At 44.4% G+C, this 17794-nt stretch overlaps 1 protein-coding gene across 1 annotated transcript in view; it reads right to left on the reverse strand.

Moving 5' to 3' along the window:
* Positions 1–17794, reverse strand: part of trim37 (tripartite motif containing 37) — a 138978-nt gene that overhangs the window by 106674 nt on the left and 14510 nt on the right. The window contains exons 6-8 of the mRNA XM_083653605.1: positions 10283–10370; positions 6643–6765; positions 1009–1132 (exon numbers count right to left, since the gene is read on the reverse strand). Of these exons, the coding sequence (XP_083509731.1) occupies positions 1009–1132; positions 6643–6765; positions 10283–10370 (335 nt within the window). The remainder of the gene's footprint in view (positions 1–1008; positions 1133–6642; positions 6766–10282; positions 10371–17794) is intronic.

Consider the following 17794-nt stretch of genomic DNA (forward strand, 5'->3'; position numbering starts at 1 on the left):
ATTCTATTTCAAGATAAGCCTTATCTCCAATCTCATGTTTTTTCTAGTTGTTATTGTAATAACAATTTCCCACAACAGCATGTTTTGTATTTGTGCATTTCAAATAAAATACTACTTTTCCAGTTTGTCATTATTCAAGTTTAAAAAAATATTGTTAAAATCGTATCGTATCGTATCGTTATCGTGAACCCAGTATCGTGATACGTATCGTATCGTGAACTGAGTGTATCGTGACACCAGTCGCGGCACATTGCTGCCTTGACCTGTCGGAAGTATTACTGTTCTTATTTATCCAGTGTATATCGTCTATTTCCCTCAAAATGGGGCCATAATTTAGAAAACAGACATGAGAGCATGAAAAAGACTTGAAATTGTTTTTTCAGACCATAAACTAATTTGCAGTGTTTATTTAAGACATAAACTGGGAGAGAAGTCTGGCCGTTTTTTCATTCACTTGCATGTGCTCATTTTGATAGTGCAGACAGTACACATGACGCCCACCACTGGCCATTAAAAATAATACAATTTCCCCATTAGCTTCAAAAAGAGGGAGGCAGAATTGCCGACTGGTTGTAACAAACTTTTTTTCATCTTTTTTTGAGGGAACCGCACAGTGTTGGCCAAAAAAAAAGGTGAATTACGTCACGCACCCAATACGAGCAAGTGTGGTGATGCCCATTTGTGTTGTAAACATTACAGGTGCCTGCGCAAATAACATGCAGTAATCCGTAACCGGGATAGTATTTATCATGTACATTTATATGAATAACCAGATATGTGTTCCATGTTTACATTGTAAACGCCATATCCCAAATATGATCAAAACCAGGATAAGACTCATAACCGGGATACTCATGTCATCCCCATGTAAACACAGTCAAGACAACTTGGAAGATCGCACCACAAGGACACACTCCATTAGAAAGGACTTTAAAAACATTTGGGGAGGTTTCCAGGGCCTGCAGAAACCCTAGTTAGTGGTGATAGCCATGCAGACAGGCAGCCTACCCATGAGGGTGATGAGCTTGTTCTTCAGCTGGTTGTCCAGGCGAGCGATCATCATCTCCACAGCATTTCGGATCTCTCTGACTCGCTCGTCCTTCGCTCCCCTCACCGCCTCCACATTCCTTTCCTGATCCAGCGACAGCAGAGAGACAGACTTCAGCTAACTGACAGCAGAGACACAGACTTCAGCTAACTGACAGCAGAGACACAGACTTCAGCTAACTGACAGCAGAGACACAGACTTCAGCTAACTGACAGCAGAGACACAGACTTCAGCTAACTGGTCATTAACATTCAAGGAGAATTTCGTTTTTTTTTTCCAACCTGGACCCTATTTTCCACACTGTATGTGTCTAAGAGATCGTGACATATTTTTTTCAAATTGGTTGAGTACTCACCGAGATAGCCTTGTTTACAGCTCGAGCATTATCGTCAAACAACTACCAGTGTAACCCAGTCGGGCATTTGTGTACAGTCATTCCACGTTTGCTAAAATGCTTGTTTTACCGCTGGGAGACTCAAACTGTCATTATAGTGTTTGGCAACATGGAAACAACTCTATACATGAATACTATCATCCAGGGTTTACTGTGGGACAGAGAAAATGTGCGTATGAAGAGGCGAGAGGAGAGAGAGAGAAAGGAGCACAGCACAGCGCTGTTGACGAGAGGTGAAATCCTCCGTGTTGACTAGGGATGTCAATTTTCGGTTAATTTCACTTTCGATTAACCGACGCTAATAATCGATTAACCTATCGGTTAATTCATAATTTTTTAATATATATATATATATTTTTTTTTTGTCTATTTACTCAATGAGCTCATGCCCAAACAAGGCGTGTCTATTTAGATGCTGAAATGTTAATGCTTTTTGTGTTAGAATTATGCCTTTATTTTTTGTTGGCTTTGCTGAAATTTATAAGTTTATTGCCACATTTTGATCAGGTAATCATTCCAAAATCATTCTGGCTCTTATATGGATGACATGGAAATATATTTTTGAGAGCTTTATTTCCTGTTTATGTAAACAACAACAATCTGTTATTTCTTTTGATTTTTTCACATTAGGCCTACTGTCTTTTGCAGCATAAAAAGTTTTTATAGCCAACAAAAAATAAAGGCATAATTCTAACACAAAAAGCATTAACATTTCAGCATCTAAATAGACACGCCTTGTTTGGGCATGAGCTCATTGAGTAAATAGACAAAAAAAAATAAAAAAAAATTAACTGATAGACCGACAGCAATAACCGAACAACGACGTTAGCGACGGTTAATCGATTAACGGTTAACCGTTGACATCCCTAGTGTTGACACAGTGCAAGCTTCCCTGCTCCTCTCTCTCTCTCTCTCTCTCTCTCTCTCTCTCTCTCTCTCTCTCTCTCTCTCTCTCTCTCTCTCTCTCTCTCTCTCTCTCTCTCTCTCTCTCTCTCTCTCTCTCTCTCTCTCTCTCTCTCTCTCTCTCTCTCTCTCTCTCTCTCTCTCTCTCTGCCTGTTCACGCCCATTTTCTCTGTCTGGAGAATTCATGTATAGAGTCGTTTCCATGTTGCCAGACACTATTGACAGTTTGAGTCTTCCCCAAGCAGTTTTATTAGCGAACGTGTATTGACGATGCGGTGCGGGATTGCCCTGTGTAGTTACACTGTGTAGTTGTTTGAGTACTCGGTGAGTAGGTACTCGACCAATTTGAAAAAAATATGTCACGATGAGTCCCTTAGACACATAGTGTGGAAAATAGGGTCCAGGTTGGAAAAAAACTAAATTCTCCTTTAAGAATGATTGGATGTATTCAACCACCAGAGACATTGGGCCCTATCCTCGCAAAAGCAGTAATTTAGCGTTTGCGCTTGTTTAACGCTGTGCGCAATGCGAATTGGGGGCGGGCACAAGAGCATGCCTGTTTGTACAGGGCATAGGCGTGCCACAAGCCAAACCAGGCGTTTCAGCGCAAAAATGTGGGATTGATGGCGTTATCCTATCGTCAGCAGCACACAATTACTTTGCGCTAAGAGCTTTTAAAATACCCCGTTGCGCTTGAGCGCACCATAATCTCCGTGCTGCGCGCATAGCCTTGCCACGCCAGGACATCAAATTCTGCTGCTAAAATTGGGTATTAGCAGATAATTCAGTGAGGCAATTAACTATAACTCACTGAGAAAAGTTTATCACATCGCAAAGAGGGAAATTAATTGAGTGCTTACCCATATCGTCATTATATATATATAAAGAAACATCAGACTGCCAATCTCCCCCGGGCTATTTCCAGCGGTATATACAGGGATCCCATTTCCTCCTTTCGGGTCAGTGTCACCAACTCTCGTCAAGTCAGTCCACAGGCCAGCCGGCAGGAAAGTCTCGTGGGACTTGACGAGAGTTGGTGATACTGACCCGAAAGGAGGAAATGGGATCCTTTTAAATACCGCTGGAAACAGCCCGGGGGAGATTGGCAGTCTGATGTTTCTTTATTAGGGGTGTCACAATATATCGTCCCACGAAATTTCGCGATAGTAAAACGTCACGATATGTATCGTTGAGATGAAATCTCATATCGTGAAAAAAAAAAAAAAAAAAAAAAAAAAAAAAAAAATCCCAAAAGTAGACAAAGAAACGTCTTTGTTTGTTGAAGTTCAATGTGCGGAAAGTAGTTCAGTTGAACAAGTCTCTGAAGAGACACATGAGAAGTTATACAGGAGAGAAACCATTCAATTGAGTTTCTGGCAAAACTGTTTACTTGACAGGAAAAACTGAAGATGCATAAAAAATAGACTAAGAAAAGTCTTGTTGTTTGAGTTTGAAGAAAAACTGAAGATGCATAATGAGAATTTATACTGCTGAGAAACCTTTTAGTTCAAAGTAAATCTAAGTGACGGTGTAACTCATTCTATTTCAAGATAAGCCTTATCTCCAATCTCATGTTTTTTCTAGTTGTTATTGTAATAACAATTTCCCACAACAGCATGTTTTGTATTTGTGCATTTCAAATAAAATACTACTTTTCCAGTCATATATTGTCATTATTCAAGTTTAAAAAAATATTGTTAAAATCGTATCGTATCGTATCGTTATCGTGAACCCAGTATCGTGATACGTATCGTATCGTGAACTGAGTGTATCGTGACACCCCTATTCTTTATACATATATATAATGACGATATGGGTAGAAAACGGGAAGAAAACTGTCTATTTACATGGAGCAACAGCACGCTGCCATGTGGCCCCGACGGAGCGCATTCAAGGACTGGCTTGGAGTACTATTTCGATCACAACAACGCCTACGACGGTCCAAATCGCTGCGGAGAACACTGGGTGAGTCGTCAGATAATAATTAACTCATTCTCTGCCAAAGACGTACCCGGACGTACTTTTAACAATGGCGTTCTGTGCCAAAGACGTACTCGGACGTACTTTCATGTTTTGGCTGTTTACATTACATCAGGCACTTTCCCAGCCTGTGACATTGTTTCAAGTCAAACTGATAAAAGGAACCCGCTAGTTTAGTATTTATGGGTGGAGCCTGTGGTCGAAACAGAGTCCGATCCAGAGTTCTCGGCTGGCGACGATGGCGAGGAAGATGCCAGCGTTTTTGTTATTGCTCCACGACGGAGCGCCATGGCGGCGAAGGCTCCCCTTCACAGCGTTCTGGTCTGACACAGATGAATCGGAGGAGGAGAAATGAGTGCCACTTGGAGAGAGCGATGATGATGGTAAAAAGTAGCCTATTCTTTGTATCGCGTTTGAGATGAAATGATCACACACACAACATTCGAGTATAATTGTCACGCATTGTTTATAACTTATGCCGCCGGCATGACTCGCTTCACGTTTCCTCTTGCCAGCTCTCCCTCCCTTCACACTCAAGGGAGGGGGAATCACATGGATACGTCAAACGCGTCAAACCGCGTCAAACCGCGTCACACACCCGTCCCCAGCAACCAAGGCGAAACATGTGTCACATAAACATTTCAAAGTTTACAGCACTAACGTAGCTATTGTGTGATCTTCTGTGCTAACGTTAGTTATGAGAGGTAACGTGACAGCAGGTAACGTTACAGCACTCGTTATTCCTGTGTGTGTGTGTGTGTGTGTGTGTGTGTGTGTGTGTGTGTGTGTGAGAGAGAGAGAGAGAGAGAGAGAGAGAGAGAGAGAGTGTGAGTGTGACCACATAAGGGTTCGTTCCATTTGTTTATGCTTTTATCAAGCTAAGCTAAAAATCCACATGGCAACTGTAAAATACATTCTCTTATTTTTTATTTATTTATTTGGGAAAACAAATACTGTATATGTCTGATGTGTCACTGAGGCAAAAAATAAAAGGCTCAAAAGAGAGTTCTGCTTGAAACGGTGTCCTTCACTAAAAACCTCTTTTTCTCATATTTCTGTCCATTTTTAGTGAAAACAAGCTAACTTCCACTGCTTGTAACTAAACAAGGAAACATGGGAGAGTTTCAGTTTTTTACAAGGGGTAAGAAGAGAGTCTCTGCTTTATTGTGAGATATGTTGTGTAATTTTATTCCTAGCACAGAATATTCTGTGGGTCCTGGAAGATCAGGAAATATGCTCAAAATCCTGGCACTGGGAGCACACAGACCGAAATGACCCTGGCAGAGAATGAGTTAATGTGAGGAGAGGGCTCCAGGTTAAAAAAAAAAAAAAATCTCCTTTAACCACCGCTGATGAAAAAAATCCTGGAGGAAACACTGAATACCTTTATGTGTACAGATTTACAGATATTGGTAGTATATAGTAAAAATGGCAATTCTATTCACCCTCAATGCCATTTGAAACTGGTGAAGTTTTTGTTAGTCTACATAACAGACACAATATAACAAACCGGTGTTTAAACTGGTACCTGTATGTCAGAGTATATAATGACAGATTTTTTGAACTACTGTATTAGTTTTTATTACTTTCTGTAAGAATAGATTCACATTTTTTGTTAATCTTTTGTTTCGTTAATAATTTGTTTTAGAAATGCTTCTATACAACTAGTTTATTCTACTGTATTATTAATATTCATATTATTATTATGGGAGAATGTCCTAAAAAGTGAGAACAAATTTGGTATGATCAACCATAAAGGGCTTCCACAATAACAATATTACCTATAGTATTTATTTATTTTTGTTGCTAAAACAACAATATTCTTTTAAAAATATATAAACCCAAATTATATAAACCCTAATGCTTATAACATCCCGGTATTTGAACCCTACCGTGGCAGTATCTGCCCCAAAGGTCACGCTAAACATGCAGTTACATTTTATGAATGAGCCCCATTATGTGGTATGGATCGGGGAATACAAAAATCGTTAGGGTTGTCCTACAACCCAGGTTTTACGAGTGAGAACGAGGATTCTCACATAATGCCGAAGCCCGCCCAGCGGCGCTGAACTGAATGCCTTTCTTTTTACCTCTGAAAAAGACCTTTAAAACCACCCAGGTGCCCACACGGCATCCTGGCACACCTCAGCCGCCCCCGTGTCTCTGACACGACCTGCGCATACCGGCTGAGGATCGAGTTCAAAGGGAATGCCGCCTGCCTCATTCGCAAAGAGAAAATCGCCGTACTAAAAGAATATAACCTGAAGCGAATAAGAGAATAAGCAGGGATGCAAACGAGTCAAAAGTAGTCCTCACCACTTCCTGCACAAGACTGATGAGCTCCATGAGGCGGCGGCGCAGCTTAGCCACTTCCTCGTTCACCTTGGTCACATGTTGCTCGTAGATCTCCACCAGAGGCTTGAAGGTGTGACCGCCATGCTGGACACAGTGCAGGGGGAAATACACTCAATTATATTATATAATTATCTTTTATACAACAGGTAGTTCCGGCCGAGCAATTTGATTGGACAAGAGGGATCTTACGAGTGCCTATATTTCACGATAATGCACTGGCGCTTCACTGTGTGTAGGGTAGGCTATATCACTCCGCTTCACAGCTGCTCTAATCAACACGCTTCACAGCTGCTCTAATCAACAAAACAAACACCAGTCACGTTACATTGAACGTCATTCAAAGCGTAACCGAGAGCGCAAAGATGGATTTTTTTACTAACATAACTTTTGATTTAAACTATGAATGCTCGTCAGAAGAGGACGAAGGGGAGCAACATTCTTCTACGGAAACCTCCAGGTTTGCTCATATTTCACCTGCAGGACTTGACGATTTGGAGAAAAACAAAAACGAAGCAAACACTGTGAAGCAAACAGTCTGGGCTGTGAACTGCTTTCAAACTTGGCTACGTTCAAAAACTATGACCATCAACTTCCAGTCAATTGAGAAGACAGAGCTGAATACTGTTTTGAGGGAGTTTTATGGATCCGTACGGACGAACAAAGGAGAGCTATATGGGATAAGCGGTTACCTTGGGCTTCGCGCTGGTTTAAATCGCCATATCAACGAGCCGCCTCTCAGCCGTTCATGGAATTTAATGCAGGATGCTGAATTCCTTCCAGCTAATAACGTTTTCAAAGGCGTTGTGAAACAGATCAGACGAGCCGGGAAAGATACAACAACACATCACCCGGCAATTTCAACTGAAGACCAGCTCATCTTAAAGCAATCTGCTGCTTTACGCCCAGACAATCCAAAGGGTTTACAGAACAAGGTCTGGTATGACATTCAGTTGCATTTTGGACGCAGGGGCAAAGAGGGGAATCGGGCTCTCAAACCTGATTCATTCACCCTAAAATACGACGAGAATGGAGCAAAGTTTTTCACAATGACTTTCAATGAAGAAACAAAAAATCACAAAGACCCTTTGGAGAGAGACAGAGAAAATAGGAGGGGTGCCATGTTTGAGGAGCCAGGAAACCCCCTCTGTCCAATTGTTTCTCTTGAAAAGTACTTGAGCAAACTTCCACCTGATGCAAAAGCCCTCTATCTGCAGCCCAGGAGGAATGCAGCTGTCACAGATAGCGTCTGGTACACCGCAACTCCGCTTGGAGTAAACCAGTTGGCACAGATGTTACCCAGGATGTGTAAAGAAGCGGGGACACGAGCCTCTTACACCAACCACTGCCTCCGGGCCACCGCCATACAGAAGCTGTCTGATGCAGGACTGGAAGCCAGGGAGATCATGGCAGTGAGTGGGCACAGGTAAGATGATTAACGCCTATAAATACAAATTCGAGGACGGGATGACAACGAGGACGGTGATTAGTGATACTTCGCCACACTTTTTTGTCTTGCAGGTCTGAAAGCTCGTTAAAAAGTTATTGGCGACCATCCACGGAGAGCAGGAAAAGATGGAGCAACATACTGTCAGATCAAACAAGCTCATCCTCGGTATCCGACATGCCTCCTGCAAAGCGACAGTCAACCATGCCGTCACCAGACTCTGTTCTCTTCACTGGCTGTACAATAAATGGAAACGTGCAAATCAATGTGTATGACAAAAAGTAGGCTAGACAGCCTGCAGTTAATTAGGCTGATTAGGCTACATTTTCTGCAAAGGGAAAGCTGGGGGGACTATTTTTATTGGCGGAGGAATAAATACAAAAATCATCTATTTTCTCAGCTTTTTGTCATTTTTTTAATCAGCTTTGTTTAATAATAGAACTGTTGTATAAAAGCAATATCACACTCGAGGTCGTGCATTGTTGGCTAATATTGGCACTGCTGTGATTATCTACGGCACTCGGCCTGCGGCCTCGTGCCTGCGACCGAATCACAGCAGTGCCAATATTAGCCAACAATGCACTCCCTCTCGTGTGATATTGCTTAAATAGAGGGTTTTCACAGGATTGTGTTGCTAGGGAACAGTTTGGAACCTAACTCATGTCCTGTCAGCTATTGTATTAGTAAACACTGCAACAGGAAGTAAGCCGGGGGCAACTTAGAATGTTCATGTTGTTGAGTTGAAACCGTCTATACTATAGACGGTTTCAACTCAACAACAACATTATGGTACTGTACAATTACAATAACAGGAGCATCCTGTTATTGTAATTGTACAGTACCATTGTAACTCATCATTGCAGTAAGTGACTCTCCATATGGGAGTAGGGCTGGGCAATAATTCAATATTATTGTGAGGTGAGGACTCAATCAATGATAGACTACCACGGAGATCAGGCACAGGCACCTTCCTCCGGTCGCAAACGTGACGTCAGAGGCATGGCGATCTGATTGGTTGAAGTTAACATGCACCAGCAGTGATAGACAGATGGGTCATCCAATCACCTGCCAAGTAGCTTGGAAAAAAAAGTGCCCGCCTCCGTCAGCGGGTCGGGTTACTGCATTCCCAGATCGACTGGTTTAGTGAAAGGTAATGTGGAGCTAAACCGTCCATCTGGCAGCGTCAGGTTAGGTGTTACCGGTGTGGGGAGGCATACACCGATTAGATAACATGCCCACCGGTAACACCGTTTAACTCCGCCCGCTCGTGACAGTTTCAGCATGCGCTCAGCTGCGCTGGTGTACAAGCCTCCTATCCTGGCTGCTGAGGAGCTCTGGAGCTTTTATTTTATTTTATACGGTGTCACCGGTAACACCGGTGTTGTCACGTGTTTATTACCCGGTGGAAAAATGTCCACACTGTGGCATCCCAAATATAGAGGTGTGAAATGTCAGGCGTGGATCTATAAATAATAGGAAATCTATAAATAATAGGAAATCATTTGCGCGGATGGATGGCGGACGGATGATTTGTTCATACATGCGGATTAGGATGGCATAAAAGCTCATCCGTGCATCTCTAATGTACAGTATATCATATATATATATAGATATCGAGGAATTCCTTATGATTATCATATTTATTTCAACCATATCGCGCAGCCCTACAGTACATGGGAGTAACATTAACATGGACAATCCCAGCCAAAACACAATTGCATTGACTTTCCAAAATCTCAAGTCCATATGTCACATCTGACATCTCCCTCTCCACCTGTATATATCTGTTAAGGTAAATGTAGAAAAATGGTAAATCTGTACATTTCCAAGGAAATCTATGCATTCCCCAGCAGACCAGTAAATGTGGACAAAAAAGACCCGACCCGGTCTGTCTTATCTAGCAGTGTGACATCATCAAACTAATCTGTGTTTTTAAAACTTGATAGAAAATCAACATTCCACATTAACATTTGTTTTTCACTAGTCATTTTAAATGCAGCCTAATTAATCGATAAAAATGTAAACTTAATGACTGGGTTGGGTGTGTTGGGTCTTTTTTATCCACTGCTTCCAGGCTATGAAGTCCTGAAATCACTTTAGTACAGGAAACCACTGATGACATGTAAAGTGTGCTCTAAACATTAGGTGAAAGGTTACCATGCCGCCCCATAGAGCACACTGGTGGCAGATGCACTTCTTGCAGGTCCAACAGAAAACACTGAGCTTCTCATGGTGGTTGTCACATCTGCAGAGGAAAAATCAATGGCTGGACACTTACAACACAATCAAGTATGAAAATGATTTTTTTGTAAACTTACCTTATCATAACTCAAAACACAGGCCTGTTTCACTTATATTTTCTTAACGCATGCAAAGTAAACGCTGTGTGGTATCTCTTCTATCAAAAGCTCAGGGAATTGGGTCGCCCCTGTGGCTCAACTCACACGTCCTGCTGTTATTTTATTTATTTCTAGACTGTCCTCATGCTGTTCCTGCGCAATCCACACACAAATAGCTCCTGTACAGTATATCTAAACTGATTCTGTGCTCTCTCGGGAGGAAGTAGAGGCTCCACAGACCTGCCAACATTAAGCTGTGAAAAAGAAGGAGATGTTCTGGGGTATCGGCAAATGCATATCGCCCCCCCTCCCCGCTTACCAAGTCCGTCAAAACTCTAGTGAGGTGATCCGTTGTTCTGGTGATTTATGCTGCCTTGTGGAAACATGCTTGCGCTACCCTATCAAAGATGTTGACCTTATCTGTAAAGGGGAGACTTGTGGGTACCCATAGAACCCATTTTCATCCAGATATCTTGAAATGAGAGGTCAAGGGACCCCTTTGAAAAGGTTTTTTCCTCACCAAAATGTTGCTGAACTTTAGCTAGCATGACATGGTTGGTACCAATGGATGTCTTGGGTCTAGGTCAGACACCGGAAAAGAAAAGAAAACAAAAACAAAAACAAAACAATGGATACATGTATATTCGACATTCAATATTACAACGTGGTGCTACTAAGCACACAAAGTGTTTATGTGCTTGTAAGGAACATTATGCATGGAATCCCACGCAATGGGTCCACGAGATACCAGCCAGGCAAGTCACCTGTCGCCCCTAACCTCATCGAGGTAGGCCAGAAATGGATCCCACACAGCCGAAAACTTCCTAAGTGAGTCGGTCCTCAGGAACCTAAGTCTCTCCATCCGTATAACAGAAGTCATGTCCGTCAACCACAATTGAAAAGAAGGTGAAGATGGGGACTTCCATTCCTTCAGAATTAGTTTTTTGGCAACAGTAGTCCCTTGTGTTAGAGACTGTTGCACTGTTGTAGGGAAGTTCAGAGAAGACTCGGAGCAGCCAAAGATGGCAAGTTCTGCCTCCGGCTGGAGGGTTATTTTGTAGGCATTAGAGTACGCGCATGCGTCGATATTGTGTTCGCCCGCCAGAAGCTCCGTTGGATTTTAACATTTTATCCAATTTTACGTTATAATCGTGCGTGCACCTTTTAGCTATATTTTAGTGTATTATCAAAGCTTCACACCAGGCTTAACGTTTTTGTGATCGAACATCTGATCGCATTAATCTGGACCTAAACAAATCCTCCGCCTGGAAGCGGCGTCAGTGACTCAGCCCAGCTAGCTTCGGAAGCTAAGCTAAACCGTAGCTGGATCAGAGATCCCAGCCCTCCACGGTCATATTCACATCACTTGGAATCTACTTTTGTTTGCCGTGTGTGGGGAACCCTCTGTTACAGAGCCCCGATCGGCAGGACTCTCTCTAATTCACAATCAACAACCTGAGCTAAAGCTAGGCTAAGCTAAGCGAGTAGCCTAATCGGCTAGCAGCACCCGGATACTCCCACTGGCCTGGTGGTTTGCCTGTAACCTAGATAGGCTAGTGGTGAGACTTATCTGTGCTCTCTGTGAACAATCATGCCACACGATCTATCATCATGTTTGAACTGTAGCCTTACCGTGATTGAACTGGTCAAAGATGTCTCCCGGTTGCAAGTAGAAATCACGGAGAAGAATCAGTCCATCAGGAAACTCACATCCACACTGCAGTCATTTAATTTAATCTCAACATGCGATGCTGACAGTTTAGGCATCGGAGATGACACCACTCTTCCGTGTCTTAGAGAATCCCTCCACACCAGCAATGGTTCTCATGGGGAGGATCTGTGGCGTAGGCTTGGTACCAAACCCAAGCAGCCAGTCTGTTCGACCCCCTCCACTGCAGCTGCTGCCGATACCTGGATCCCAGCTACTCGTCACCGTGATGGATCCCGAGGATATCGTAGCCTCCAGCCCCCCTCAAGGTCTCTTGAGCTTGGTAACAGATTCAAACTCCTGGAGGATGAGACCGAAAACCCGCCTGATCCCCTGTACTCCTCAGTGCTTCCTCCGCTGACCGTGCCTCCCAGCCCGGGGGCGCCATTCAACATAAGGAGCAGCGCCCAGTTTCCACCGCTGTCCGGGCATTCGTCGCCTTCGTCTCCTCCGATGTACGCCGGCTCGTCTGCAGTACCCGCTCGTCCTGCTTGGTCACAGCCCGGCAGCGCCCAGCTTCCACCGCGGTCCAGGTATTCTCCTCCCTCGTCTCCTCCGATGTATGCAGCCTCGTCTGCAGTACCTGCTCGTCCTGCTCGTTCCCGGTCCGGCACCCGGCTCCGGCTGCTGAAGGAGGCAATTTCCAAGCGCCCTGAGCTGACCAACGGGAGTATTCCAGCTGGTCCCCTCTCTTCTCCCGCTGTGGGTACTGTTGATGGCTCTCTCTCTCCGCCCGGCCCTGCTTCCTCCGGTCATTCGGAGGCGGCACCGAACCCGCCATGCTTGAGTGAAGCGGCCGCTAACGTTGGTTCGGTCACTAACGTTAGCTTGGTCGGTAAGCTGTCGCACAGCCGTCCTTCGTCTTCGGCCTCCACCTCCCCCTCCCCCCCTCCGGTTCCCCCCGTTAAAACTCGCTACCCCTTCCCCACTCGACCGAGTCTGCCCCCCCTCATTCCCCCCACTGTTCTAATAATCGGAGATTCCATAATCAAGAACATTCGGTTTGCAAACGCTATTACACACTGTCTTCCCGGCTGCAAAACATCTGACATCATCCAACAACTCCCGTCTGTACTGGCCTCACTTCCCCCATCCGTTCAGAAAATCGTCCTTCATGTTGGCTCCAATGATGTCCATAACCAGCTGTCCGAAATCACGAAGAAAAACTTTTCCATTCTGTTTAACCTCCTTGTCAAGTCCAATAAAACAATTCTTCTGTCTGGCCCCATCCCCACCTTTCGTCGCGGTGACATTACATTCAGTCGACTACTAGCTCTCCACACCTGGCTGCAATCCGCCTGCTCCGCCCACAACATCACATATGTCCATAACTTTACTCTGTTTTGGGAGCGCCATGCTTTCTTCGCTCCAGACGGCCTCCACCCGAATGCGCTAGGGGCGTCAATGCTCTCCGCTAATCTCCATCGTGCCTCCGTCATCCAAAACTCCAGCCTGCCCCGTCCATGACTGACTGACCCGTCCCCCTCAAGCCCATTTCTTAGCACTTCCGGTCAGCCTCTTCTTCTCTCCCCTGCCCATTCTCCTAACTACATTCGCGCCCCCTCATGGCCTGGCAGACTAATTACGCCTCCTCCTTCTCTCTCACTGACTGCATCCACTCCTGTCCATCTTAATAGCATTATTCACCATACAATTCCCCCCATCCTTCCACCCTCTCCGATCCCTACCAGCCCTGACAAGTTAGTATACGCAATTTCAACTGTATCCCGCCCTCACCGTCCTGCCATTTCTCATCACTTAGCAAATAATTTTCATCACAGTAAAGGCATAAATAAAATCAATCACATTCCAATTATTTTTGTCCCTTCTTCCACACCCACCCAGTCATGTAATCATTTTATTATAGAGGGAGGACTTTGGAACTGCCAGTCTGCTGTCAAAAAAACGGAAATCATCTCATCTCACACCCTTTCCCAGTCTCTCCATTTTCTCGCACTCACTGAAACTTGGATCATCCCAGAAAACACTGCCACCCCAGCTGCTCTCTCTTCCGCCTTTTCCTTCTCACACACTCCCCGAACCCTTGGCCGTGGTGGTGGTACAGGTATTCTCATCTCATCCAAATGGTCCTACACAGTCACGCCCCTCTCTCATCTTTCCATCTCCTCCTTTGAATCCCACTCAGTTACCGCCACTCTGCCCACTAAACTCACCATTATCACAATCTACCGCCCCCCCGGACACCTTGGATTATTCTTTGATGAAATGGACACCCTTCTCTCCCTCTTTCCCCTAGATAACACTCCACTCATTCTGTTAGGTGACTTTAACATTCCGGCTTCAACACTTCACTCCCACACGTTTCTTAACTTCTTCTCAACTTTTGATCTCTCCCTCTCTGCGTCCCCCCCTACCCACAAGGCTGGCAACCTCCTCGACCTCGTCTTCACCCGCTCCTGCAACACATCCAACCTCACAGTCACTCCCCTTCCTGTATCCGATCATTTCTTCATATCCTTCACCCTTCCGATTTCTGTTCTCACTTCCTGCCCAGCTTCCACCCACTCAATCACCATCCGACATAACCTGAAAACCCTCCCTCCCTCCTCTCTCTCCTCTGCTGCCCTCTCGCTCCTTCCCTCCGTTGAAGAATTCTCTCTCCTCTCCCCAGACGTAGCCGCCAATTCGCTCTTTTCCTCTCTTTCTTCCGCCTTAGATTCCCTCTGCCCCCCCATTTCTAAACTCGCCCGTTCCTCTCCCCCTGCACCTTGGCTCACCGAACCCCTCCGCACCCACCGCACCGAACTCAGAACATCAGAAAGAAACTGGAAAAAATCTCTTGACCCAATCGATCTCTCAATATATCAACTCACCCTCTCCAATTTCACCTCTGCAGTCTCCTTAGCCAAAACCTCCTTCTTCACTTCCATTATCCAATCTTCTGCTTCCAATCCCCGCAAACTCTTTTCCACCTTCTCTACCCTACTAAATCCTCCTCCCCCACCCCACCCCCCTCCTCCCTCTCTGCCGACGACTTCTCATCATTCTTCATTAAAAAAGTAGCTGACATCAGTTCTTCCTTCCCCCCTCCAGTCATTCATACCACTCCTTGTTCTGACCCAAACCCACTGCCTCCTACTTCCGTTATCTCTTCCTTCTCTCCTCTCTCACCGGTAGAAGTCCTTAAAATCATAACATCAAATCGTGCCACCTCCTGCCCCCTAGATCCCATCCCTTCCCCTCTCCTCCAGTCCATCTCCCCTGACATTTCTCTTTTTCTCACTTCCCTTATCAACTCCTCCCTGTCCTCTGGTGTCTTTCCCCCTGCCCTAAAATCAGCTATAATAAAACCACTCCTTAAGAAACCATCCCTCGATCCCACTGTCATTAATAATTACCGTCCCGTCTCCCTCCTGTCTTTTATTTCAAAAACTCTTGAAAGAACAGTATCTAGTCAACTCTCTTCCCACCTCACCCGAAATAATCTTTCCGACCCCCATCAATCTGGCTTCAAACCGGCACATTCCACAGAAACCGCCCTCCTCTCTGTCACCGAAGCCCTTCACTCCGCCAAATCTTCATCACTTTCTTCAGTACTCATCCTTCTCGATCTCTCCGCAGCCTTCGATACTGTCAACCATCAAATCCTCCTATCCACCCTCTCCGACCTGGGAATCACTGGCACTGCACTATCCTGGTTTTCCTCCTACCTGTCTGACCGCACATTCCAAGTCCTCTGGCGAGAAACTCTTTCACAGCCCTGCACTCTCACCACCGGTGTCCCCCAAGGTTCAGTCTTAGGTCCATTTCTCTTCCTTCTTTACATACCATACATTGGCCATATAATTTCATCCCACGGTTTCACCTATCACTCCTACGCCGATGACACCCAGCTTTACATTTCATTTCCCCCCTCTGACACACATATCAAATCACGCATCTCCTCCTGCCTCAGAGACATCTGTGAGTGGATGTCTGCTCACCATCTGAAACTCAACCTCTCTAAAACTGAACTCCTCCTCATCCCCAGTAAAGACTGCCCTCTGACTGATCTTTCCATCTCCATCAATAACACCACTGTAGCCCCTTCCTCATCTGCCAAGAACCTTGGAGTAATAATTGATAACCATCTTTCCTTCTCCAACTTCATTGCAGCAACGGCACGTTCCTGTAGGTTCTCCCTCTATAATATTCGTAAAATCCGCCCATTTTTAACATTAGCCGCAACACAACTCCTCGTCCAAGCACTTATCATATCTCGCCTTGATTACGGTAATGTCCTCCTCGCCGGTCTCCCTGCCTCCGCTACTCATCCCCTTCAACTAATCCAGAACGCTGCAGCCCGCCTGATCTTTAATCAACCAAAATTCTCCCATGTCACTCCCCTTTTCCGTGACCTTCATTGGCTACCCATCTCAGCACGCATCAAATTCAAGACATTAGTACTGACCTTCAAGGCAGTTCACTCTACAGCTCCTCCATACCTACAATCCATGATCAAATTCCAAACCCCCCACCGTTACCTCCGCCCCTCCACCAGTGCAGGCCGTCTCGCCCCTCCGCCGCTCCATGGACCATATCGCTGCACTTCACGACTGTTTACACACCTCGCACCAAAATGGTGGAACGAACTCCCCCCCGCAATCAGAACCACAGAAACACTACCCTCTTTCCGCAAAAAACTAAAAACACATCTTTTTATATCCCATCTGACTCCCCCCTGACTGACTTTCCTCAGGCACCACCTTTTCTTTGTTTTTAAACAATGGATTATTGGACTTGACAATTTGTCTCACCTGACTATAGCATGAATCATTTAATTAATTTATTATTGCTGTCTATTCATATTATTATTGCTGTTTATTATTATTGTTTATGCTGTCTGTTTGTTGCTGGTTTGTACTGTTTTTCTATCAGTTTTTTATTGCTGTACTGTACATAATTTCTGTACGTCGCTTTGGATAAAAGCGTCTGCTAAATGCCAATAAAGTAAAGTAAAGTAAAAGTACCAATATTCTTTCCCAGAATCCCTTTAGTGAAGGGCAGAACCAGAAGGCCTGTCACACAGTGGTGAGATAGAAGGGAAGAACTTTTGTAACTTATGCTTGGAATAGTGAAGACGTGAGCAACTTTAAATTGGATCATTGATCTGTTTATTTTCTCCAATGCGTTACTGTATGTCCTGTTTTTTAAAGGAACACTCTGCCCATTTTCAACCAGCTTTGTATCATTAGAACATCAGTAGTATATCAGAAAACTGTAAGCTGTTTTGAAGTCTGTCATTTAATTTGACAGTTATTGAGTGTTAAAGTGTGGACCAGTGACATCACTGGTCCACACTAACTCAAATTAATAACTCATTAACTCAAATCAACTCTCAATAACTGTCAAACTAGATGAATGATGAATAGTTTGACAGTTATTGAGAGTTGATTTGAGTTAATGAGTTATTAATTTGAGTTAGTGTGGACCAGTGATGTCACTGGTCCACACTTTAACACTCAATAACTGTCAAATTAAATGACAGACTTCAAAACCGTTTACAGTTTTCTGATATACTACTGATGTTCATAAACATGGTCCTGATTTGTGAAGATTATCTTGCTGACCACAAAGTCAGCTGTTTCATAAACTTTTGTTAACCACACACAACTTATTTCA

The sequence above is a fragment of the Poromitra crassiceps genome (genome assembly GCF_964638095.1).
Source record: "Poromitra crassiceps genome assembly, chromosome: 1".
Lineage (NCBI taxonomy): Eukaryota > Metazoa > Chordata > Actinopteri > Beryciformes > Melamphaidae > Poromitra > Poromitra crassiceps.